This window comes from Scomber japonicus, chromosome 10 (assembly GCF_027409825.1).
Source record: "Scomber japonicus isolate fScoJap1 chromosome 10, fScoJap1.pri, whole genome shotgun sequence".
NCBI lineage: Eukaryota > Metazoa > Chordata > Actinopteri > Scombriformes > Scombridae > Scomber > Scomber japonicus.
The window spans coordinates 11,295,820-11,321,690 of NC_070587.1; the positions used below are offsets into that span (position 1 = coordinate 11,295,820).

General features: G+C 39.9%; 2 protein-coding genes across 4 annotated transcripts; one reads left to right on the forward strand and one right to left on the reverse strand.

The window, feature by feature from the left end:
• The first annotated feature begins 104 nt into the window (after window positions 1-104).
• Window positions 105-12,254, forward strand: erp44 (endoplasmic reticulum protein 44). Of its 3 annotated transcripts, none has more exons than XR_008321915.1 (12): window positions 105-243; window positions 5,227-5,299; window positions 5,847-5,886; window positions 6,118-6,233; window positions 7,152-7,336; window positions 7,435-7,550; window positions 7,666-7,840; window positions 8,050-8,161; window positions 8,283-8,424; window positions 9,593-9,695; window positions 10,131-11,192; window positions 11,228-12,254. XR_008321915.1 is itself a non-coding variant. In XM_053327934.1 (11 exons), exons 1-11 carry the CDS (start codon window positions 184-186, stop codon window positions 10,239-10,241), a joined length of 1,233 nt encoding a protein of 410 aa, XP_053183909.1. In that variant the 5' UTR covers window positions 105-183; the 3' UTR covers window positions 10,242-12,254. The 3 variants fall into 3 exon arrangements, 1 of the variants encoding a protein (XP_053183909.1); XR_008321916.1 differs by having other exon boundaries at window positions 10,131-11,180; window positions 11,217-12,254; XM_053327934.1 differs by having other exon boundaries at window positions 10,131-12,254.
• Window positions 12,255-12,324: 70 nt separating this feature from the next.
• On the reverse strand, window positions 12,325-24,631 carry stx17 (syntaxin 17). Its single transcript, XM_053327937.1, has 7 exons — window positions 24,481-24,631; window positions 22,966-23,174; window positions 22,796-22,861; window positions 19,819-20,145; window positions 17,947-17,997; window positions 15,771-15,857; window positions 12,325-13,361 (listed from the first exon to the last, which is right to left on the reverse strand). Exons 2-7 carry the CDS (start codon window positions 23,086-23,088, stop codon window positions 13,107-13,109), a joined length of 909 nt encoding a protein of 302 aa, XP_053183912.1. The 5' UTR covers window positions 23,089-23,174; window positions 24,481-24,631; the 3' UTR covers window positions 12,325-13,106.
• Between the last annotated feature and the right edge of the window lie 1,240 nt (window positions 24,632-25,871).

The following is a 25,871-nucleotide window of genomic DNA, read 5'->3' on the forward strand; positions in this document are numbered from 1 at the left end:
TCATCCGAAGCTAGCCGTTTGGCGACGTTGAAAGACTACACTTCCCATAAAGCTTAGCGAAAACCCCTCTCTGCGTTTCCGTGGTCACCGTGAGATCGGTTCGCCGTTGGTTTCCTGCAGCAGTGAGGAGAAGACAGACAGGGAAGACTCAACACCACCACCTCCACAAAACTACACTGTACAATGAAAGTGTTAGCAATACCTCCCTCTCTGGATATCCGCTCCGTCACGGTTTTACTGCTGGTAAGTATTTTAAACCTCAGCCTCGGTGTTTGCGCTAACAGCCGGTTCCTGCTTTTAGCTAGACCACAGCGGGCTAATGTTAGCCGGGCAAACGATAGTTAGCCGCCAGCTAACCGATGAGACGTGGCTTCAAAAGTGGCTCATGACTTTCTCATCTGCTACTGTGATTGAAGTCATCTATCATGTTGAACGAAGAGGCCGTGTGGCTGTGATTGAACCCACTGTAGCTCAAATGACCAACCAAGTTATCCAGCTGCAATGTCAACTTAGCCGGTAGTGGTTGAGTAACGTTAGCCGGAGGGTTATAACTAGCCTTAATCCATGTTATATAAGCAAGATGAAGCCCCCTATCATGCACTGTTGATCCAAAACTTTTAAGTAAATCAGATAAAGTTTGACACTTGATAACTTTTGTTTAGGAGTAGTTAAGCAGCATCCGGGTGCCACAGCCTGACAGCAGGGAGATAAAAGCTATGCACAGGCCTGCTCTGTCAACTTTTAAAGAGTGGTCTGATCTGCTGTGTTTAATGAGGTGAAACATTATATAGTTATAGTTATAACACGGATGTTTAAAGTTATCGTGTGCCTGTAATGTGTCTCCGAATGATGCTCTCCGGTTGGTGAATTCCTCTGTTGTGGCTCATTCTCATTGGCTGACAACCCGGAACTAGTGTGTGTGCTGTTTGAGAGTTTTTTTAGGCCTGACATTAAAGTCTTGTCTTTAGTGTTTTATCTTCACACAGCAGCTGAGGTATTTCTCAGTGTGTAATTATATATGCCAGGTACAGTTTACTTCCCCATAGTTGAGATGGTTCAACTTTAACAAAAAAAGGGTTCAGGAAACAGTTTATTTGTAGATTTAATCCTTTATGTAAACATGTAGTCTCATTGGGATTTATTTATTCAAGGAAGACAGGATACAAGAATGAACACGTACAGCTTAAGCATGGGCAGACGCACATTTTAGACATTATTTTCAAGTGTGATTGCAAATTGCAAATACAGCCTTTTTAAAGTGTTAAAGTGAAAAGAGAGAGAGTGTAACTTCACATGTATTTTATTTTATTTTGCACAAGTCAAAATTTACACAAAAAATGTTAATAATAATGACAATATACAGAGCAGGGAGAGGCAGAAAACACAAATGGGCTTATTTGAAGCCTCCACCTATAAAATGTCAAAATTACACAGTATTACAGAAAGTAATATGACCACATAAAAGTGAGAACAAACCAAATAGTTATAATATGTATATAATTAAAAACAACAATACCAAAAAAAAATTTAAAAAATAAGTGCTTGTGTGAGTGTCCGAGTGTGAGCGATGTGTCTGCGAGGGGGCGTTGGCCTCAAGCCTCTGTAATTGATAAATGAAAACTATGGCTGAAACAAACAAAACAAAATACATTGAGCAGTTAAAGGTTTCTTTAAACATTTTTTACAACATTTTTAAAGATGGACACTTTTTTTTTACTCAGGTAGAAAAAGCTATACCATAACTCGGTACCTTAAATTCTAATGAAAACCAACCTCTGCCAAGTAAGAACTTTGGTAGGATGAACATCTGATGATTGACGAGTTGAGTGTGAATGAACATTTTTTGTACACATCAGAATCTTTTAACCCCTCTTATCTAAGCTCAGCGTGAACAACAGTTTCAGCTAAAGCTAAAAAGTCATGTGAAGTGATGTCGTGAGTACAGTGTTTAGGGAGGGAGAAGCAATTATACAATATCACTGTAATCAAGTGCAGGCAGTCTTGACATGATAAGTTGATTAATAGAAAAGTAATCAGCAATTATTTTGGTAATTAATAAATTAATTATTTATTACACATTTTTCAAGACTAAATTCTTCAAATTTGCTGGTTCAGACTTCTCTTGCTGCTTTTCTTCTTTGAGTTTGTGACAAGTATCGAGGAAAGATTTCATTTAAGGACGTGATCCTGGATTCTCAGAAACTGTGATAGGTGTTTCTCCACCCTTCACACAGTGCAGAGATTAAATGATGACCGGCAGATTAATGAGTGATGAAAATGATCTTTAATTACAGTCCTAATGTTTTTATGATAGTTAAACTTTGACTCTTGGTGAAAGTATGCTCGAGTACAGGGCTGCAACTAACTATCATTGTTATTATTATTATTATTTTTCTTTTTAATATTATTATTATTATTATTATTATCCAAAGTTCAAGCAAATTTCTTCTGAACTTCACAACCTAAAAATAATCAGTTTACTGTCACAGAAGAGCAAAAAATGGATTATCAAAATAGTTGTCAGGCATTTAATTGATTAATGGTTGCAGCTTTACTTGAGTAGAAACTTTTACTGAGTCACGTCTTTACGTTGTTGTTTCACAGTTTCTCTAAAAAGGTGTGAACGTCTTTTCAACATGTATTTTAATATTTCTGTAGTTACATACAGTCTGTCTTTAGTCGACAGATCACAGCAGATAAACACTTCCTGTACGCATCATTATCAGTGTTGCAGTTTTGTAGAAGTGTTAAATAATTTAGAAAAAAGAGTTTTTGACAATGTCATCTTCTTTATTCAGTTTCTGTCCTCATATCTACAGAGTTGAAACTGAGGCTCTGTTAAAAGACGTAATTCAGACAAAACTGTGTGATTGCTTTTTTCTTTTTTCCCCTTTTAAATCGGTATATCTGTGTTTTGAGTTCAGTCTCCAACGTTGGCGTACTATCCCCCATTTCACCCAACAGTGGAAGTCATTTTAGCTCTTACATTTTCTTAGTGCTGATCCGTCTCCTCCTTTTCATGCAGCGCTGTAGTCAAGCTGGAATTCAGAAATCCCTGGTCGGTACGTCGTAATTACAAGTTTAATCTTGTTTCAGCGGTCCAGCGATGAAGATGCAGAAAAGAAAAATTGATGCCTGCAAGATTTTATTTTCCTAACACTGAATACAGTTTGTCAGGCAAAAAGCATTTAATGTCAGTGATATCTGTAGTTAAAGGTCTCCTCCACACAGGTTTTAAAACACATACAAATGTTCTGCTTTGAATGTCTGAGGGTTTATCACAACAATGTTCAGTTGACTAGTTAACAGTTCTTACATTTCCCTCTTTTGCTTCATTAAAACATCCAGACTTCATGAAACTGCAAATAGTCTCAAAAGTTAAATTACTACAAGACCTCAGGATTTGAGCTTATTCACGCTTATGTTAGTCGTATATTAAACTCCGATTTTTTTTTTATGAGCACAAAGAACCTTTCAGCAGATCAACATGAAAACAGCCTCGTAGAAGGTCAAACATGACTTAATTTTGGTGTTTGTCATTCAGGTGATTTTGTAGTAATAGTTTTTATTAATGTTTAAAATTAAACGTCAGTGTAATTTAAGGATTTCTATGACATGATGTAAAGTAATTGCGTGCAGCTTGGGATTTCTTTGGACTGCAGCATTAGACCGACCGAGTTCTCTAACAGATGAGACGGCAGAGAAAGTGACTGACGGAAAGAGGATGTTTCCAAAATTTGTGCTGCATCACTGGGCGGCATTCACTGATATTTATGTTGAAATGTTCTTACTGTGCATACAAAATAACATCCAAAATAACATCTGAATTCATGGCACGTGTCTAGTCTTGTTCTCACCAGCATGAATATGTTAGTAAATCAGAGTTATTCTAAATTGACAGATACTTAACAGTAACAGTAATTAGCCTAATGCCACGTCTCCTTTTCTCTATACAAGGAAAGCTGTGCTGTAGCGGTACAGCTGTAAAGAGAGCTGTCAGCTGTCGTACATCCCTGACTAAATGAAAAACTTGCTAAATGTGACGTGTAGATCTGTCATACTCATCTAAATAAATCTCTACAGCCATGTCACACTTTTAAATGTTGTGTATTATTTATATTTTTTTTAAATAATTGTGGTTGTAAATAAACAGTTTACATTGAATAAATTTACTAAATCATTTTTTAAGACTGGTCTGAGATCGTTTATAAATGCGTTCACAGAGTAAGAAAAAATTCAGCTAAGAACATGTTGATGAATCGTACTTAAAACGTTCGTTAGCACAGTTTAAGCGCCCCTTTGTGAATGTGGCTCATCGCGTTTAACGGCCACGTTGTGAGTCAAGAGTGACTGACAGGACAAGAATGAAGATTGCTCACTTTTATGATTAGAGTTGAATGATTGAGAGGAACTCGCTGCTTCAGTTTGAGTTGACACTTCAAATAGTGCGTGGGTGTTAGTGGTATGTGGGCTCGACACGTGGGTTAGTACATCTGTAAAGAGCAGCGTAGATAATTAGCCCCACATATTTAACATTTTTATAATATGAGTTTGTATGTGTATAATGGATATAATGTTTCCCTTTGTATAGAAACATGTTCTTATTCCTCAGAGATGGAGGACATAATCATAATTCATTATCATTGTTTCATGAATATAGCTTGTGCTCATTGGTGAAGGTTTAGGGTTAGGTTAGTTTAAACTCATTAGTTGAAATATGTGACTGTGCTATGTGAACGTGGACCTGCGTGTAACTTGAGTCCATTTTTTGCAGAAGAGGAACCAGATAAGAGCATCATTTGCATGTTGCTCTGTGGTTTATTGAAAGGGAAAAGGTGACGTTGTTTACTGTATACTGAGTTTAACACTACCAACTACGACTGGCAAAGGAACGTGTAGTCCATCCAGGAAACACTGCAGGGATTACACCGCCCTGCTTTCCAGGGAACACAGAGGGGGGGGGGGTCTCACAAAGGCCTGAGTTCAGTACTGTGGTTTAGAGTTTGCATTGAAAGCTCAGCTGATTCAGATCGAGCCACTGATATGCTAAACGCAAACTTTATGTTGACAGGCCTGTTTGTTCACTCAGTCTGAACCAGCATTATCTTTCCCTCCCCCCTCCCCTCTCCCCTCTCCCCCTCCCGCTCCTAAATATTTTCATTTCACCAGCATTTCTGTGTCTTTATGTTTAAATGTCTAACCTTCCTCTTCTCCGTGTGTCTGTAGGTGATGGGCCTCTCAACTCCCGGACAAGCAGAAATCACCAGTCTGGACTCTGGCAACATTGACGATGTCCTAAGTAAGTCGTCTCACTTCACTCATCCAATCATTTCTTCCTCTTTCCACCATTCCTGCTCAATTGTCTTTAAGGCCACGTGTTCATTTCTCCATTTTTGTAACCACTGACAGGCAACGTTTGTGTTTTTGTTAAAGGGGCGTCTCAAAAACTCATGAACTGATTTCAGCTTTTTGGTGGCAAAAAGAAGAAGTTGACCCGTTGTGTGTGGATAGCTTTATAAAAACCTTTAGTTCATGTATAGTTGTTAAATAGTTTTTTGATGTTCCTTACTGTTTTCATATAATTGTTCTCCACGTTGTTGCAGGTGGCCTATTTGTCTTAACCTTTCACAAAATAGGCATTTAATGACAGGTGGTATGATAGATAAATGTGTATAGTGCTTTCTAGTCTCCCCAGTATTATTTTCTTCCTCTAGTGACAGAAAACTGAAGGGTTTAACATTAAATAGCCACGTTAATTAATTTTACAAGCAAAATATACATTCATATGTATATTCAGTGATGTTTAGAGGCTTCCATTTATTTCCTGTTTGTGTGTTTTCTTGCAGATAATGCCGGGGTGGCATTAGTGAATTTTTATGCAGACTGGTAAGTGTGTTGCTTCTCTTCCTCAGACATTAAATCTCTGTATATTATGTCAAGGATGCTATGATGCCACATGGTGCCATAAATAGTGCTTGATTACTATCATCCACTTTTAAACAACGAATTTCTTTTAATCTCAGATCTCTGAGCTGTTCTAATTAAATACAAATGTACTAAAATGTACTTAAAATCATCAGAAGCCTTTTAACTTTATACCCACTTCCTGCCCTATAGGTGTAGGTTCAGTCAGATGCTCCATCCAGTTTTCGAGGAGGCATCTAACTTAGTGAGAGAGGAGTTCCCTGATACCAAGCAGGTGGTGTTTGCGCGCGTTGATTGTGACCAACATTGTGAGTATTACTTTTTATCTTTTTAATCAGACTTTTGTTTCCTTTCTGACATTATCAAGGAAAGTACCAACGTACAGACAAATACAAGTGACATTTATACTTCCTATTGATTTCTTTTTGTTTGTTTATCCTCAGAAATACCCATTATAAAATAGTAGTCATAGCATTTATTGTATTGTTCAGCAACTATTTATTTAATAAAAACAAACTAATCTTTATAATATTTTAAGCAGAATTGGTAGTTTTAATATTTAAACGTTATTGCAAACATTTATTATGAATCTGTAACCAGATAGTTGTTGTTGTATATAAGTTGTGTTATATATGGTGGCTGCTGCTTATGGTTTTATCTAATGCCCTGAACTGCTATACCCTCACCCTTGTTCATATACAGGAAATAAAAAGACCTTCACACACTCCCTCACTATATTTGATGCACATACGTATGCACACATAGATGCCCGCCACACCAAAGCACTGAGACACAAACCGCAAGCCTCAGCCTTTTGAGATAAAGCAAATTAAAGAGAATTATTGATGACCTGCAAACTGTTTGAAGACTAATGACAAAACTGCTGCTTCCTGTGAAGACTGGAGGCTTAGAGACACCCCGCAGGGAGATTGACACCTGCCACATGTGCACACACACACACACACACACACACACACACACACACACACACGCTCTCATTCAGTGTGTGCAGAGAGAATATTTACTCTTGGTGGGGGGCAGCTTTCATGTGGGAGATCAGAGCTCGGAGCTGACTGAAGGCAGTGTTTTCAGACTGAGGTTTAACCGCCGTCTCTATCACCGCGCCGCTCCTCATCCACCCATCCCCATGTGTTTTTACTCTCCTTCTTCCTCTTCATCAATTGATTTATCCTTCTTTACTTAACTTCTCCTCTGCCTCTGTGTAGCGGACATCGCCCAGCGGTATCGCATCACTAAGTACCCAACGCTGAAGTTGTTCCGCAACGGGATGATGATGAAGAGAGAATACAGGGGTCAGAGGTCCGTGGCGGCCATCGCTGACTTTATCCGCCAGCAGCAGGTTGACCCCGTGAAAGAGATCCAGTCACTGGAGGAAGTTAAAACTGTAGATGTGAGTGGCAAACACACCGTCTCTAAAAACATTAACACACACACACACACAGTTATGATCTTTGTCCCAACGCTATCTTTCATTTTATTATTCAACAGAGGAGCAAGAGGAACATCATTGGTTACTTTGATAAAAAGGACTCAGACAGCTACCACACATATGAAAAAGTTGCCAACATCCTTCGGGACGACTGCATGTTCCTGGCTGCTTTCGGGTGAGACGTGACATGTTTTGATTCTTTTTCCTAAACCATTCAAATGAAGCCCATATGTAGCTGATTTTTTTAGGTGTTCGCTCATGAACTCTTCTCAACCGTTCCCCTCCTTTAGTACTGTGTCTGAGTCTGAACGCTTCAGCGGAGAAAACGTGATCTACAAACCTGTGGGGGAGAGTGTCCCTGACATGGTCTACCTCGGTTCACTCAGCAACTTCGACCTGACCTACGCTTGGGCCCAGGACAAGTGCGTACCTCTGGTCAGGGAGATCACCTTTGAAAATGGAGAGGTTTGTAATCTGATTTTGCACACAGAACATCGTCAGTATGATTATAAACGTTTTGTCTTTTTGGCTGCTTTTAACTGAAGATAGATGTGTAAATATGGATGTGTAGATATATACACTGAAACCAGCCTTGAGGGTATTCAATCATCTGCTGAGCCACAAAAAGACAGTGACTCCATCTGTCTCTAATGCTCTGTGTGTGTGTTTTCCAGGAGCTGACTGAAGAAGGGATCCCATTCCTCATCTTGTTCCATATTAAAGAGGACACAGAGAGCTTAGAGAAGTTCCAACACGAAGTAGCTCGCCAGCTCATCAGTGAGAAAGGTGAGTGTGTGTGTGTGTTTGTGCCAGTGTTGCCAAGTTTATCTATGCTTGACTTTTTACAGCCCTCGACACAGGGCTGTAAAAAGTCATCGGATACTTTGTTTCTCTCTCTTTCACTCAGGGTCCATAAACTTCCTGCACGCAGACTGCGATAAGTTCCGCCATCCTCTGCTCCACATCCAGAAAACTCCAGCTGACTGTCCTGTTATCGCTATAGATTCATTCAGGCACATGTATGTGTTTCCTGACTTTAAAGACCTTAAGTAAGTACTGCCTCTTCACTTTCTCTATAAAGAATGTCATTTTTCACATAGATGCAGTTTGTATGTGTGTGAAAATGTATTTAAAATTAGGGATCCACACTATTACCATGTATAATTTATTTCATTTGCAATACCACAATGTGTGTGCATCTCCCTTGAAACATTAATGAAAGTTTTTTTTTTAGAAATAAAAATATGGGCTGGTAATTGTATCATGCAAAAATAATTAACCAAATACAAATGAAAACTGACCACAAATGCACCTGTAATTATCAGATAAATCATCCACATGTCAAATCACTGTGACACATTTGGCATTCTTTTGGACATTTTTGGACAATTAAACTAAATGATATCATTCACAGCTATGAGAAATTGTTCATTACAAGATCTGATCATCCTAAATAAAAGTCAGTTTTCTGACACACACACACACACACACACACACACACACACACACACACACACACACACACACACACACACACACACACACAAACACACCATAATCCTCTGTGCACTGAACACCAGAAAAATGTCACACCTCCTAAAATCCTGTCCTTTATGAATGGGCCAGGACACTGGAGCTAATGTGACATGATTTGGCACGTGCAATAAGTGCTAAACTAATCCAGTCTAATCTAATTTAATCTTATTTATTCTGCCCCCCCACCGCTCTGCCCCCCCCCCCCCCTCCCATCCCCAATCAGGGTCTGATCAGATAGACAGAAGCCCCGAGGACTGACCAGCCCTCCACAACCTAATTGCATCACATCAGCACTGCATGTGGCACACGGCTTGTAATTACATTAGCACAGTGTATGTTATGTGTTTGTGCGTGCGTGCGAGCGTGCGTGCATGCTGTTCTGACACACGGGGTTAGCTGTGACTGGGGACCAGCTCCGCCTGTATAGTTCACGACCTGTCATTAATAAACACACTTCACAGGACAGCGTTGATATGGATTAATGCCGCTTGACGACCCGTCTACAGGAACTAATGTCCTCTGATGCTGCCCAGAGCTGTTTTGTCTCATATCAGCGGTTAATTCTGACCTTCTCTGTAGTCCAAGCAGGTCTGTCTTTATTGCGGAACGTGTAGGAATGCGACGTTGATGCATTTCTCAAAGACGCAGTTTAATGTACGTTTTTGTGTCTGCTTCTTACAGCATCCCCGGCAAGTTGAAACAGTTTGTGTTGGACCTTCACTCTGGAAAGCTACACCGAGAATTTCACCATGGTCCCGACCCCACAGAGAGCACGCCTGGACAGGTCAGCATCAGCACACTCTCTGTGTCTTTGATCTCATTTACATCTTTTTTGCTTTCTTGCCAAGTCAGATGATAAATTGATACCACTTTTATATCTGTATGCTAAATACAGCTACCTGGCTCTGTCCAGGGGTTAAAAAAAAACACCTGCCAGAACCTCTAAATCTCACTAACACATAATATCTTATACATTATATAATCCATAAAAAAACCAAAGTATAAAAACCCAAAATAGTGAATAATTGTTTTTTATATTTGGGTTTTTGTATGAAAAACTGGTCGGCAGATTTTGTTAAATTCAGACAGAATCAAGCCAGCTGTCTGATCTGGTTTTGTTCTTCTCATGTCACTCTAAGTAGGAAAGCTCATGAGGTCTAATAGTTCCTTTAATGTTGAGATGATATGTCATTGTTTTAAATCTGCCTTTCACCCTCAGGAGGAGACGGAAGGAGAAGTGGCCAGCAACCCTCCAGAGAGCTCGTTCCAGAAGCTGGCGCCCAGCGAGACCCGCTACACCATCCTCAGCCGGGGACGTGACGAGCTGTGACCTCAACGGCCTTCCAGTGATCCTGTGACTCAATGCCACGCCCCGGAGTCAGGGAGGGGGTTAGGGTTGGGACAGGCCAGCGGGACAGAACAGCAACACCCAACACCCTTACTGAAGAGAGAAAGAGAGATGAGGAGGAGGAGGAGAAAGAAGAGAATGAAGACAAAGGAGGAGAAAAAGAAGAACGGGAGGAGGAGAGCAGATGAGCGCAGTCCATGACACAACCATGTTGGAATAACCTATATTTTCATAACTCTTTCACGTACAATTTTTATTTTGGATTAAAAGGAAGAGGGTTAAAGAAGGAGGTGTGTGTGGGTAGGGGTTAGGGGCATTAGGACATCAAGAGAAGTGTTTTTACGTTTATTTTTTGGAGCTTGTATATATGTTTGTGCTACATGGGAGTCTCATTGTTGGTCTAAATTAAATGCAGAGTTTTCTTTATTTTATTCCTTTCTTTTTCATCACCCTGATTTTTGTAGACAAAACAAACCAGAACAGTTCCTTCACTCCAGTTGTATGGTTCTTATCTGTGGGTAGTGCAGTTCAGCCTGTCTGCTAGGAGACGCTTTAGTCTCACTGACCTCATGGCTGCATCTCAATATGACCAACTCTAATCTAACTCATTTGTATAGCACAAGTTGTAACAACATGCCTGTTTGAAGTAGCTTTATCTCCACATCTTCTCCACACATACACACAGATCTGAAGGAATAGAAAAATATTTTGACATACTCGGTAAGGGCAAAATAATTTTAAATCATGACTTGAAAAAGAAGATAAAGAGACAGAGCTACTCCAGCCTATTGAGATGCACCCCCTTCTCTCCCTGGTACTAAATGGTTATTAGGTTATGATGTCACAGTGTCTATAAAAAGAAATCGAACGTTTTGGACCTTTTTAATGTTTTACAATATTGAATCACAGTGGATGTAGTTAGTTGTTTTTTTTGTCACAACTCAACAGAAAATAGAGTAATGTCACAGCGTACATCACCAAAAACACACTACCCCCACTGTGAAGCCTGGTGGTGGCAGCATCATGCTGTGTGGAGGCTTCTCTGTTGTAGTTAGCCCTGGACGGCTTATGATGGTACAAGGTCAAGTGAAAGATTGTGTATTTTAAAGCAAGACAAACATAAAGTCAAATGTGCAAAGACCTAAAAAATAACAATAATAATAATAATAAATGTTCTCTGAGACTTTTAGTGACTAAAAAATGAGAAAGCATCGGTATCCAAAAGTGTGAAGCTCTTACCGACATGTTGCCTCCAGGCTGCAAGTGTTGCCAAAGGTGCCTCCATTGAGTATTTAGTTAATTTTGGGCCCAAGAACAATCAGTAGGAAGTAGTTTTCTGTTCAGTGTCTAAAAGGCTGATCACCTCCACTGTTGTAAAACATGAAAAGTCTGAGGGGTGGATACTCTTTATATAGACACAATATTTGCCGTAACACTTTTGAGTTGTGTCCCTGGGATTCAAATCGAGGGGGTAAAAAAAAATTGTTTTAGAAATGGTGTACTTTAACATGAATTAATGAAATGGCTGTTGTTTTTATGCTGTTGCCTGTTGTCAAATGTGTCACAAATGCTGGGGGAGAAAGACTGCGTCCTTCCCAGTGTTGTTAAAAGCCGAGAGACAAGAGGGGAACCCCCAATGTGATAAATGGTGGAAATTTACAGTCTGCCACTTTCTACGAGTTCTCTTAAAAAATGGTTTTGTCTCTTTATATGTCTTTGAGGTTTTGGTACAAGTCTAGATTCCTGAGATCCACTGAGTTTGAATGAATCCAAAAATGGGATTTAGATCAGGGTTTGGGGACATATTGCTAAGTTTGTACTGTCCCGCCCTTCCATAGAGGCTAACAGATGCCTGCAGAGTGACATATCAGCTACACATACAGGAGAGCAGCAGGAGGGAGGGGGGGGTGTGTGATGCCATTTATAAACCAGTCATCTCAGAGGGGAAGAAGAGTAAAAAAATGAAAAAAGTAAATTAAAAACCATTTTACAGGACGTTGTGTTGTCTGATGCTTTGTCTCTGTTTTCATTTAGTGTTCACTTCCTCCCATGAATGACGCTCCTGTTGACAAGACAACATTTTATTTGGCAGAGAAACCAGCAGCACTGTAATCAATGCGTGGCAGGTTTTTACACTCCAGTCACTGAAGTGATCTGGAAAGTGGCACTTTGGGCGGGTTTTGTGCAATTTCGCTTCCATACTTCACAAGAACAAGTCCCTATGTACAGCCCCTATTTACAACATTATTTATATAAACATTGAAGAAGTGCCACTTAAAGTTGGATTAAGTAAACATAACAGCAGAGTGACATTAAAACATTTTCCATGCCTTATTGTAGTCTCAGTACTACAGCTGCTCACAATGGGACAGTTATTCCTGCATACACACATTTTGAGACAAAATGACAAAACATGATAATAAAGGATCTGAAAAAAGATGGCAGCTTCACGAACACACACAATGCTGTTGGTAGTGATACCATTTCACGGAATGGTTGGTTCAGTGAAATTGACTTAATTTATTTGGCTCAGAGCCATGTCAGGATGACCAAACCACACACTAAAAGCTGTAGTGTAAATAACTTGAGAATTAAAAAAAGTCAGTTTGAACAAAATTAGATTAATGTCCTCACAGAAACAGCATTCAAGCCCAAAAATCAAAGTATTTGACTGTTGCATTTAGGCTTATCTTGCATAAAAGTTTTACAGCAGTACTTGGCGCTGACACCTAATATTGAGTCTGTGAGGTGGTCTGAGCAGGGTGGAGGTCTGGTTTGTACCGCGTCAGGCAGTGATCAGACACCACCTGAGCTCAGAGACGACTGACCACACATACACACGTTTGGTCATTTGTCTTTGCTTGACTCTGATTCGGCTGGTTCTTCTGATGGTGGTGCTGTCAGCTGTTTCATCTGTAGATCCACTTGGGCTCTGCGGTGTTTTTGGACCACGTTGCCCCCTGCATATCCCAGGGCACCCCCCCCCAGAGCAGCAGCCACCCCTGCAGCTTTAAACCCAGCCAGCAGGCCCAGTGGACCTGCTAATACTCCACCCAGCAACGCCCCGGCAACCGGCAGCAACGCCAACTTGTAGCCCACCGCCTAGAGAGACAGGAAGAAGAGATATGTTCTAGTTTAATTTAGTACACGTACACACACACACACACACACAGACACACCAGACTACTTTGTGGCTTCAAGACACTCTGCGATAGAGTTTGGATGTGTCTATCCTTTCATGATCACACATCGACCCACAGGGGGAAAAAAAGAAAAAAAAGACGACACAAACAAGCCGGCCTGTGTAAATGTAAACCGACACTTCCATAGCGGCATCAAAGCGTTTTCATTATCTTCATTTAGGGGAAATCAGAGAGATGTGGCCTGTGTGTTATTATGGCTGTTATCATCAGAGTGGAAGGTGTGCTTTGCTGATGGCAATTAATGACTGATTCTCTGACCGTCCTCACACACATACACACACACACAGGGACACACACTTGATTAACACTTCACTATTAAATTAATCTAGTTCAAAAGCTAGCTTTACTTGTCCCCACCCCTGTGGCAGTTGAGGGAATTTTAATTTCATCTGAGCAGAGTTAAAAGGAATCTGGGTGCAGGTTGTAGAGGATGGAGGAAATATGTGTGTGTGTGTGTGTGTGTGTAATACTGTCTGACCTGATGACAGATTGCAAGCTTTAAAAACAAGTTAAAACATCTGAAATCCCTCTCATCTGTGTTATCTCTTTACACCTCCGCCTCCTCTAATGTGCAGCCCACTACATCTACCAGCAACCTTACAGCGAGGTCGACCTTTGTTTGCGTTCTCGTTTGGGGGAAATTTAATTGAAAATAGCAATTTAAAAAGAATATTTAATTATTTGAGGAACTTATTTTATAAATGTTAGGTTCAAACTGTTAAAAATGTAGTAAACCCATGTTACATAATAAAAACCTTTAGTGGTATCTTGTTGTGCAGACAGTTAGGGGTTTATTTGCTGAGATTTTGAGTTTTTTTCCCCCATGCACACACACATATTAGGAGCAATTTGGGCATCAGTGTCTATATTAACTACAGGAGAAACCTGGGATTGGACCTCCAACTCTACAATTATTATACAGTATTATAATTATGTAATAGATATATCTTTTTGTTGTTGGTTTTTTTTGTGTCATGATTTTTCTGTACTTGTCAGTTTAAGTTGTGTATTGTGTAGGTCTGTATGGTGTACTGGTTGTCATAATGATTGTTTTATAAATTATTGGTACAACATTACCTCTCAATACACAATTCAAAAAGATTCAAAAAAACGTTTATCATAATTGTTAATAATTATTTCAACAGTACTGAAATTAAATAGAGTAACGTCTCTTCTACAGAGATGTTCTAAATGCTCCAGCTTTCATTAGATTTACTGTCTGACAAAAAATACAGTCTCTATGAAAACTGTGTGAGAGGGCGGATTATCCAGAGTAATGAGAAAGGGATGTTGCTGTTGAATTTAAGCATCACAAAAGAAATTTGAGAGAGAGAGAGAGAGAGAGAGAGAGAGAGAGAGAGAGAGAGAGAGAGAGAGAGAGAGAGAGAGAGAGAGAGAGAGAGAGAGAGAGAGGGAGAGAGGGCGAGAGAGAGAGAGAGAAAGAGAGAGAGAGAGGGAGAGAGGGTGAGAGAGAGAGAGAGAGAGAGAGAGAGAGAGAGAGAGGGAGAGAGAGAGAGAGAGAGAGAGAGAGAGAGGGAGAGAGAGAGAGAGAGAGAGATGATCTTAATATATAATAGACCTTTTTTTTCATTTTAGCTTATGTATAGACCAGCATTCACATTTTTTATTAGCACACTGTCTTCACTATCTCTGAGTGTCTGTAATTACCATCTATTTATTTCACATCTTCATTTATGTTCTTTAACGTTTGAGCAAAACACCTGACAGATATTAAAAGCTGAAAGTAAAGTTTTTAAAAATGTATTTTTTGTTGGTAGAAAATTGCTCCTGCTGCAATATGTGTGTGTGTGTATGTGTGGGATAAACAGGTGATTCATTCAGTATTACAGCCAAAAGTTCAACACTTTAATTGTGTAATATGTGTGAAAAGGCGCTGAGTCGTTCCTCTGAGTTACTCTCAGTGCAGATCAGTGTAAGAGTGTGTTGAAGTGAATGCTGCTCCTGAAAAACTATTAGACAGTCATTCAAACCTCTCCTTAATGCTGGACACATACACACACACACACACACACACACACACACACACACACATCTTGTCGCCGCTCTCATCCAACCTCTCTATCACTCTTCCTCCCCTGCACTCCTCTCTATCCCTCTCCTCTCTCTATTTCCTTAATTGCAGCTTTCCTCCGTATTCGAACAGATCAATAGGAACAAACGCTCTGGAATGGCTGGGAGGCAAAGTGCCATCGATCTCCCCAGCTCCCAAACACCACACACACCACACACACCACACACTACACACACACAGGCATCAGATCATCAGGGCACACAAGCACATACACACCTTCCCCAGGCTCTTGGTCCCCTCCTCCACGTTGGCAGCGGCTGTGTTGACGTTGTCCTCTATGCTGTCAATCTTCTCCTGCTGGGACTGATGCACAGGGGTTAGACACACACACACAAACACACACACACACACACACACACACAAGCAAGAATATTAACAGATGCATACACACATGTGTGAAAGAGCAACCACCTGTCATGTATTACGTTTATTTTTTACTACAAATTCTGCTCCGCGCCACAAGTTGACATGATGAGAGTGTGTGCAGAGGATGTAAGTATATTCAAAGGGAGATTACACTGGGCGCGGGGTCAGATTGTGTGTGTGTGTGTGTGTGTGTGTGTGTGTGTGTGTGTGTGTGTGTGTGTGGCATTGTGTAGATCTCATGAAATATTCAGAGTGGCAGCTGTCTCTCTCCACATGAGGGCTGGATGGACACAGTGACCAAACAACAACCGGAGCACTTTTTTCTTCTCCTTCTCCTTCACCTGTCCTCAGTATGGCCTCTCCCTGTTGCTCCCTCTCACTCTGAGCTATTTGACAGATTCAGCCCCCCCCCCCCCCCAATTTTTAACACTTCTTTCACACATACCAGTGTAAAAACTTTAAAACCTGCTCTGACAGACCTGATCTTGCCACTCTCATTCACAGGTCATCTCTTCTTTTTGCTCAATCAAGAGCAAACCGTTTCATGAAGACCAGACGGAGCTGCATGATTAGAGATACAATCCTGAAAAACTAGGCAAACTGTGTCTGCTGAGGAGGACTGTGTGATACAATTTAAAACTCCAGAGCTGAGTGGACAATGTAATGAGGCTGATTTGTTAAATCATTTTTTGTTACTGAATATGATCCTCAAGACTGTTTGCAACAGCTGGCCAGAGAGAAACTGTGATTTTCTATTATTATTTAATGTGGAAGCTTGTGATACAATGAAAATCTGCTGGATCGATTAATTGATTATTTTGTATCTATAAAGAATTTCATTTTTTAGGGGGAAAAATAAACCAATTTAGTGCTTTATCAAGTAAAAAGTAAAAATAAAATAAAATTGCTGGATACAGAGCATAGTTCTATTTCATTTTATTATCACTTCATCTGATGATTATTTTCTTGATTAACTGATTGATCGTTTGGTTTATGAAATGTTTCTCAAAACGTAAAGTGACATTGTCAAATGTTTTCTTTTATCCAGACCGAGAGTGGAAAAGAAGCTGGAATCAGATCATTTGGGCTTTTCTTTCTTAAAACATGACTCAACATGTTTATTCAGTTATCAAAGTAGCTGCAGATTATTCGACTAATTTTCGCAGCTCTGTTTCAAACGGAAATTTGTAGCATTTAATTAAACTAAATAATAGACCAGAATAAAGTAAATGAATCATATTAATAATGAAAATACTGTCATTGTCATTGAATCCTAGTAGGGACAATAATCACATATACGCTTATATGATTTTGTGGCCTTAGAACAAAGAAAAAACACAGAAAAACAGCCGGAACAGCCACTAAAGTGACGCATGTACAGACACAACCACACACTCACTCAGTATTTCCACTGTGACTGAGCGCTGGAATATTACTCCTCTAACGGCTTCTCTCACCCTAGAGACACCACAATAACATGTCTATGCTCTTTCTGCCCCCCCCCCCCCCTCTTCCACTCCCAAGCCTCAGTCTGTTTTCAACCCTAACTACATCTTCACTCTCTCTTTCTCTTTCACTGTTAATCTCTCCTTCACTCGTCCTCCCTGCTTCTCTCCCTCCATCCCCGAGGATAGAGCGATAATCTGGGCCGTCTGTTCTCCACCTGCTCCGATTTATCCCTTGTTCCCCCACCTCTCCCCCCCTGTGGACACTCTCCCATCCTCCCACAAATCCTCCCTCGTCTACTCCTCAATCTCTCCCCTTGACTCTGTGAAGGGCCTCTGGGGCCCCTGCAGTAGTCCTGAACTGATCTGCGTAGCCTCGTCTCAGAGGAGCCTTACCCGGCAACATGAGCGCACATGGTCAAATACACACCACTTCATGGAAACACTATAGGCTGTCACTCTGTTTTTGCTCATAGGGGTAGCTGTGCACACATGTAGATAGGCAGAGAAATGCATATAGCATTGAAACGTGAACACAGCCACCAGGAAGCACAAAATCAGAGTTAAGTGTTCGTACTTACATGGACGAGCAGAGAGAACTCTGTCACCAAACCACTCAGCTCCTTCAGACCCTGAGAGGAAAGAAATATTGTATTTAATTGTTTAAGGCCACAGTCCATCCATACAGTCAGTTTCTGCGACGGACAATCACATGAACTAATGAGAGTGAATATTAATGTGTGTTGTATGTATTACAGTAGAGCAGAGTGAAATAAGTGCGTCTGCAGGAGCAGGTTAAAGGAGGGTGGGTCAATTACATCTACATGAATAATGCATGTAACCATGGCAACATTTAGTACAGACAAGATGGAAAATACTTTTATATCTATACTTAGTGTTAAGTTTTATTCAACATGACTCTTTTGAGAATTTTGAGATGTCGATGTAGAAAAAACTGTAAAGGTGTAAACACTGATGATGGCTGAATTTCATTTAGTTTCTTCCATTTCAAGGTCCTGGTATTGTGCATACTGATTTTGTTATCTCTCTCACATTGTAATGCCTTACTGGGAGATTTAACAGAACAGAACAGAACCATTGTTAAAGGTGCAGTTTACAGTATTTAGTGCCATCCAGCAGAACAGACATGGCACAAATGGAATATAATAATCATAAGTATGTTTTAATAAGTGTATAATCACCTATAAATAAGAATCGTTGTGTTTTCGTTACCGTAGCATGAACCCTTTATATCTACATAAGGAGCAGGTCCTCCTCCACAGAGCCCACCATGTTGTACCACCATGTTTCTTCAGTAGCCCAGAATGGACAAAACAAACACCGGCTTTAAAGAGGGCCTTTTGTGTTCTTTGAGAATTTCATGGCCATCGTAGGATCTCCTACATGCTTTAAAGTAAATCTTACTAAATCTTACTCACTGGTCCTTTAGAGAGAATCGATCAAGGTTTTTCGTTATTTTCAGTGATAAATATTTAATGTTACAACGTTGGAGGTTCCTGTGAGCAAAACGCACCGACTTCAGACTGCTCTGAATGTTTTTTCTACTTCAGACAGAGTCGACGTTGGGTTGTGGCAGATATCTTTATATGATCATCTGCTCCTCTAACACTATGGCGTCATCACGCAAGTCGAGCTGGCACACTGTGAGTGTTTTCCCGTACTAAGTACCTGTAACCTGTGGTTGTTTCTGCTTCTACTATTCCTCCCTGAATGATTTCCACCTGATCCACTGAGCAAATAGCTTCAGATTTCTCCATTGTTGTTGTGTTTGCTTAACCCTCTCTGCACATAACTCAGATCTTACTTCATCTGTCTTCTTCATTTTCTTTTGGGATTAGTCACTTTACCACAACACATTTTATTTCCCTCACTGACTCCAGAGAACCTCCACTGTAAATATGATGAGGGGCTCATTTCAAATACACTACCACATTGGCAGCTGTTACTTCAAATACACATGATTTGAATTTCATAGTCACATCTAACAAAAAACATTATTATTGCATTTATCTTACCAAAGATATTAAGAGTTGACATTTATTTAATCAGCGCAGAGGTATAAACTTGTTGGTGACTGTAGTTAAAGCACATTTAATAGTGGTGTGTGAAAAAAAGCAACACGTTCACTTCCTTTGTTCATGATAAAAATGGAGGTTACGTGGAAAGAAAAATCTAAATGTGTAGGATGATGCAACGCCACAAGAGCTGAGACTTGAGCAGCGCCTGTCCAACGTTAAAAATAACGTCTGGCCTTGTTTTTGATTTTACAATTTGAAAAAGAAAGTGAAGCTTGATATTACTTAAGCAGCTTCTAAACCCTGTGAGTGATACACTGTACAACTTGAACCTAAATACCAAAATGTAGAGCTTCACATACATAAAATATGTATAAAATAGATCAAGATTACCGGGCTAGGAAACGAGAGTCATACCTCTTCCAGGTTGTCCCACGACTCAGCCGCGCTCTGATCAGCAGGGATTTCTGGAAGGTGGAGCTGAATTTGCCTGCCAGACACAGGGCCCTCGTCCCCATCGTCATCATCGTGATAACTGCTGGACACACAGCTGGACGGCTGAGCAGCAGGTGGCAATGCTGGTGCAGGCTGAGGGACGGGGTTAGAGTGCAAATTCAGAAAGTCTTGTGTGGCGGCTGACGCTCGGTCTCTGACTGGCTTGATAAGCCTCTCTAGGGCGGCGGCGTCTTCGGCACGGACCCGGGTGCACAGCTTCTCCATCTCTCTCATATTTGCTCTTAACTGCTGCAGGGAGACAGACGAGAAGCAATGAGTTTGAGAGTCATGCGTGAGAAATTTCGGAGGGGAAGAGACTTATAATTACTTGATTAAAGGACACAAAGATAGACAGAATGACAAGCAGACAAACCTGCAGTTAAAGATGCACAACATTACAATTAAATTGATTTCTACTGCTGTTACCTGGTAACATATCAACACAGGGCACAACATTATCCGGACCTATACTTCTAACAAATAACTCTACAAATAACTCCCTTTAAATGCCTTGAAAAGTAATAATTTTTGTTAATTTTGCTTGTTGCACCAGTGGGAATGTGACAGGCTCAGCATCCTAGAGAACTGTTCTGACGATAGAAATGTGTGTGTACGAGTCAAAAGGAGTGGGAGGGGGTGGGCCTTAATAAGGTTCAGATATGAGGCTGGGGAATACGAGCCCCCCACATCCTGCCGTGCCCTGAGGGTGACAGGAGGATTACACCCCAACCATCAGCCCTCCAGGCCACATCACGACCCGGGCTCAGGGGGTCAGCGCGCTGCCAATAACACAACTGCTAATTACACAACATGAATAAAGATACATGCATATGCTTGTCCTCACGCTTGTACATAAAACTGAAAAACACACTGATTAACACCGAGACAGTTCAGGCACCTGTCAGCCTGCAAATTAACCATACGTAGCTCGCACACGCACATGCACACGCACACACACACACACACAATAGCAAATATTCATGATAAAACAGTATTGACTACGCTCCCCTGTCTTCATAGTGTTTACTATGGCCGCTGTAGTAAAGGCGGGGGTACAGAGTCTGCCTGTGCCTTTCTCTTGGTGGTAAGCATGGCACTAGGCTAGTGGGGGTACATGCCAATCACCAAAAAGTAGAGGGGAGAGAATGCAGACTGTTTCTGGAAGAAGAAAGAATATGGATATAAGATATAAGATGGATAAAGGAAAGAAAAAAGACTCATCTATCTATCTATTTATCTATCTATCATAAATATATACATACGAGCTTAGCGATACGCAAAAATCATATTGCAATTATTTTAACAGATACCGAGATTACAATATGAGTCACAATCTTAGTGGGAATGGTAATTTTGGAGTTTCACTTTCACTGACAAATATATAACAAAAAATAATTAAACATTTTTTAAAAACCTCCCGCACGCTGTTTTATTGAGTCACGACATTTCAGTCTATCCAACATTCATCAGGCAGGATAAGAATGCCTGATGAAATGTTGTGTCTCAATAAAACAAACAGCAGTGAGTGAGACAGTGTGTAGGAGCTTTTTTTAGTATCTGATTGCTCTTTCCCCCGACACACCTGCCACTACTCAGGTGTACAAAGATTTCTTTCTTTCATTTTTGGAGAAACACTGACAAAACTATAAAAGTGATGATGATGATGATGTGAGTTTTGCTGGGGTCTGTACCAAACAAGTACGTTTATTTACGTCTGGGGAAAATGACTAGTGACAATGACAGTGCTTCATTTATAACGGCACGTTGTGACACATTTTACCTTTATGGCAGCTCCTGCGATTTTGGATATTGCACTCTGCCATATTGCGATTTCAATAATATTGTTCAGCCCTACTAAACACACAAACAAGAACACACACACGCACAAACACACACACCTCCAGCAGTGTAGTAGACTAACCCCTACTCAGGATTAACACCTCGCAGACATGGGAAAGCACTCTGTGTGTGTCTCTGGGGTTTGTAGGGTAATGGTGAGAGGATAGGTGTGTGCCTGTTTGGAGTTATTTCACCTTTAGAGACATGGTGGCATCCAGGCAACAACATCCCCCAAGACATTTCACACCCACCATGTACACGAGTACTTATACACACACACACACACACACACACACACACACACACACACAGAGAAGAGATGGACCATTTGAGGTTTGGCAGTATCTCTTTTCTTGCCCTGATTTTTTTTTCTAGTGCATTTTTTGTGCATACTAAATTAATGGATTAGACACATTTATTCAATTACATCTTGTGGTCTTTCTCCGTGGATGGAGTCACTGTATTTTCATGGAGATGGTTTAGTTGTGACATGAGTATGAAATTGTGGCAATGTGACAGTGTGTGCTCATGTTGGAACCCCTTGTACCAAAAATGGTCTCTAATGTAGGCCACTAGATTTGGCAAAAAAGTAAGTTGGACCTTCTGTTGAGAATTTTTTTTGTCAAGTGCCTGTTTTCTTTTCTTCTTTTCTTTTAAACTGGGAAAACAATTTGGTCACCACATCAAGTGTTTCCTAAAATGAGCTCATAAGAATCTGGATTTAGAAACATGCTGCACAGTTGCAGAGTCATGATGGTTCAGGAATTTTTAAGGGGCAATGACTCACATCATCATCTAAACAATCCTCACATTCACATATCCACCAGGCACAAACTTGGATGATGTACCAAATTCCTCTGTGCTGACATAGAGGCTGATTGTTATGAATGTGAAGTTTAGTGTTATGAAGAAACTGGAATTCCTCGCATGGTAACATGACATTGTGGCCATAAATCATGTTTTCTAAAATTAGAGGAGAATATCAGTTACTAGCTAAGTATTGATATCTCTGTTGGTCACACTGACACACACACATAATTTATAGAGTATCATGTTATACCTGAACAGTTCGGCTGGCATTGATATGCTCCTGATGAAGGCGGACCCATTGCTGGCTGTGCTGGTACTGCAAAGATGAAGGGAAAAGCTTCAGATGTCTATCTGTGGACTGGAAGTAAGAGTGTGGACGTGAGAGTGTGATCATGTGTTCAGCCAGATTTCAGCCGTCACCTTCAGTATGTTATCGTGGTGTTTCTGCAGTCTCTCCAGGTCCGTGGGTAGAGCTACTTTAATGAACTTGAGGATTGGTGCCTCAAGGCGCCTCAGTGTCAGCTTGTGGCCTTCCTCTGCCATGTGTCCTGCTGACTGCCCACAGCCAACACCTCTGTGTAACTTAGACACTGCACCTGCTCAGCTTTATCTCTCTGCCCCCACACACACTGTAAATATCAGCAGAGTATCAGTTTAATAAATACATAAATCAAATTAATAAACTCTGTGACACATTGGAATCTGCCCACACATCTAAAATTGGCATCTCCATAACATGAACCAATATTTTTTCTTGCCAACATCCTTCCACTCTGTGAAAAGAGTCGCTTAAATATTATATCCTGAGTGTATGTAAAACTGTATGAGGAAGATGTTTAGAAAAATGCTAATTAGGGTAGCTTCTAATTGTCATTTTCATTAGTAATTGATTATAAGATGATTCATAAGATGAGGGTGTATGCTATAAAAAGATCCAAAAAATCTTAAGTTGAAGAGTCTGTCTTGAAGTCTCAACATTTCTTATTTTGTCTGACCAGCAGTTTAAAACCTGCAGGCATTTCATTATACAGTGTGAATTTTGCTTACAATGAGTTATAGAAATTATAGAAATAGTTGTGGATTCATTTTTTGTCATTCGACTACTCAATAAACTGAGTGGAGCTGCAACCATCAGTCAATTGATGTATTAGTCAATTAATGCATTAGTCAATTGTCAGAGAAATGCCAAACATTTAATGGTTCCCTCTTCTCAAATGTGATGATTTAATGTCTTTCCTTTTCATTTAGGACAGTTAATCAACAAATTTAACATTTTAGACTGTGAGTCAGACAAAACAAGCAATTTGAAGCCATTTGTTTGATATCTTTTAGACCAAAAGATTAATGGATTAATCGAGGATAATCGATGAAGGAAAATAATCATCATCTGTAGCCCTAAAACAAATCATTTCAGTTATTTAAGTGGTTATGTGGAGCCAAAACAAACATTTACTAAATACAAAACAGGTTAAGCTTTTCAGCCAAGCTCAGGGGTTTTAAACACCATTATACTTTTATGTTTTTATGATTTCACTGGACAGAAAAAAAAACAGGATAACAAAGTGCCAGTTTCAAAATGGGGGCAAATATAATATCTGACCAATATTATTCCTTTAAAGCCAAATAGATTAGAATGATATCCTCACAAACCTGCGACAGGAAACAGGTAAAGTGAGTGTTAGGTCATCTAAAACTAAAACAAGGTGTGAATCCGAAAAGAAAATCTTACATTTGACTCTCAGTCTAGTTTTAGCAGAGTCATGTGCTGTGTTTTGACACAGTATCGTACCGCTGCTGGCTGTATTAATAATAATCGACTGCTGTATTTTTAGCCACAGTAGCTAACAGATTATTACAATAAACACTAACTTGTTCAGCTGTCTGACGATCATTGCTCAACTAAACTAAACTTAAAGGACATTTGGAGACACTTACCAGCTAAAATACTATTCAAGTATTAAATGTATGTCCGCTAAAGGCTGTTGTGAGCGTCCACACGACTGGGAAAATTAATTATGATATATGCTAATTTGCGACGACGTCTTCAATTTGTTTCTGACAGTTTGCTGTTTGTAAACATCTCTCATCCGAGTGCGTCCGCCAAAAGTTTCCGACCTCAACCAGCGGCTCAAGACACTTTCTGTTCCTCATTGTCGGTCTCTATACAGTCTATGCCCCAAACACAGTATCCTCAGCGAAAAGCTACTGCGACGCTCCTGAAATAGTCCTACAGGTATTTAAAATGCTTATATATCGAATTGAGTCTTTTTAATCGTGTTTGTTGTAGCCAGAAAAATGCAGTATAGAAAACAGCTACAGACTTACTATTGACCACTACTTCCTGCTATCACAGTTAGCAACATTTTATTCTGTATAGCTAAATATTATTTCTAAATTTCGTTTTTCTTTTTTTTTTTTTTCTTTTTTAAATTTAATTACTGAAACATTCAATAATATGCATACATTTTCCATGTCATTCTTGTTTAAGGCTGATTTCTATTTTATTTGTTTATTTATTATTTTTATTTTATTTTTAGGCAAAACAATTCAACCAAACAAAATTATAATAAAAATGATTTAATATTCTCCATCATTAAAACAGATTAAAGTTACAGGAAATGTAACTGAACTGTTAAATTAATAAACATAGTGAGATTTTGTGTGTGTGTGTGTGGTTTTTTAAATACTCAAAACTATACTTTTTGTGGTTAGTGAAAACTTTGGGTGGTGTTCTATCAATGAGTTTAGGACTTTTATGACCTCAATATTTCCTAAATCCTGGCTGCAACCCTGCTATGAGGTCATATTTTTCTATAACACTCATATGTGAGTATTTTTAACATCTGTGGTGACATCTATGAAAATATGTGGCCTTTCAAAATTCTTAGGAGTCACGATTGGTGATAACAGACTACTACGTTACACAACATTAAATTGAATACAGAAAACATCTGACATTCTCTATCAGTTCACAGAATCAGTTACTCACAGTTTTTGAGCAGGGGAACTGAAAACTCTGGGTCAATAAATAACACAGAGCATCTTATTAATGGTGATTATCACCTGATAAAGCTTATAGCAAAGAGTTGAGTGATTGCAGTATGGCTAAACATCATCAAACCTGTGGAAAGAAACATGTGTAATATTATATCTTTGCCTGTGTTGTGTTTGGAAGAGGGCGAGACAGAGATAAAATTGGGGTTCCCCCTCCTCTACTCTGAGATCACCCTGTGTGAGTGGGTCTATTGCATGTTTCCACTTCTCCTCTTTGGCACCTTTTACCTTTGACATTTAGGCCAACCCCCCACACACTCTTCCCTCAACGG

Bases quoted from the DNA above. Each gene is read 5' to 3' on its own strand.
- erp44 (XM_053327934.1), top strand. From the start codon at position 184: ATGAAAGTGTTAGCAATACCTCCCTCTCTGGATATCCGCTCCGTCACG. The intron at 6,234-7,151 runs GTGAGTATTACT...GCCTCTGTGTAG, and splicing joins CGTTGATTGTGACCAACATT to CGGACATCGCCCAGCGGTAT. The intron at 7,841-8,049 runs GTTTGTAATCTG...TGTGTTTTCCAG, and splicing joins TCACCTTTGAAAATGGAGAG to GAGCTGACTGAAGAAGGGAT.
- stx17 (XM_053327937.1), bottom strand. From the start codon at position 23,088: ATGGCAGAGGAAGGCCACAAGCTGACACTGAGGCGCCTTGAGGCACCA. The intron at 20,146-22,795 runs GTATAACATGAT...GTCTCCCTGCAG, and splicing joins ATGCCAGCCGAACTGTTCAG to CAGTTAAGAGCAAATATGAG. The intron at 15,858-17,946 runs GTAAGTACGAAC...CCTGTGCATCAG, and splicing joins AGTTCTCTCTGCTCGTCCAT to TCCCAGCAGGAGAAGATTGA.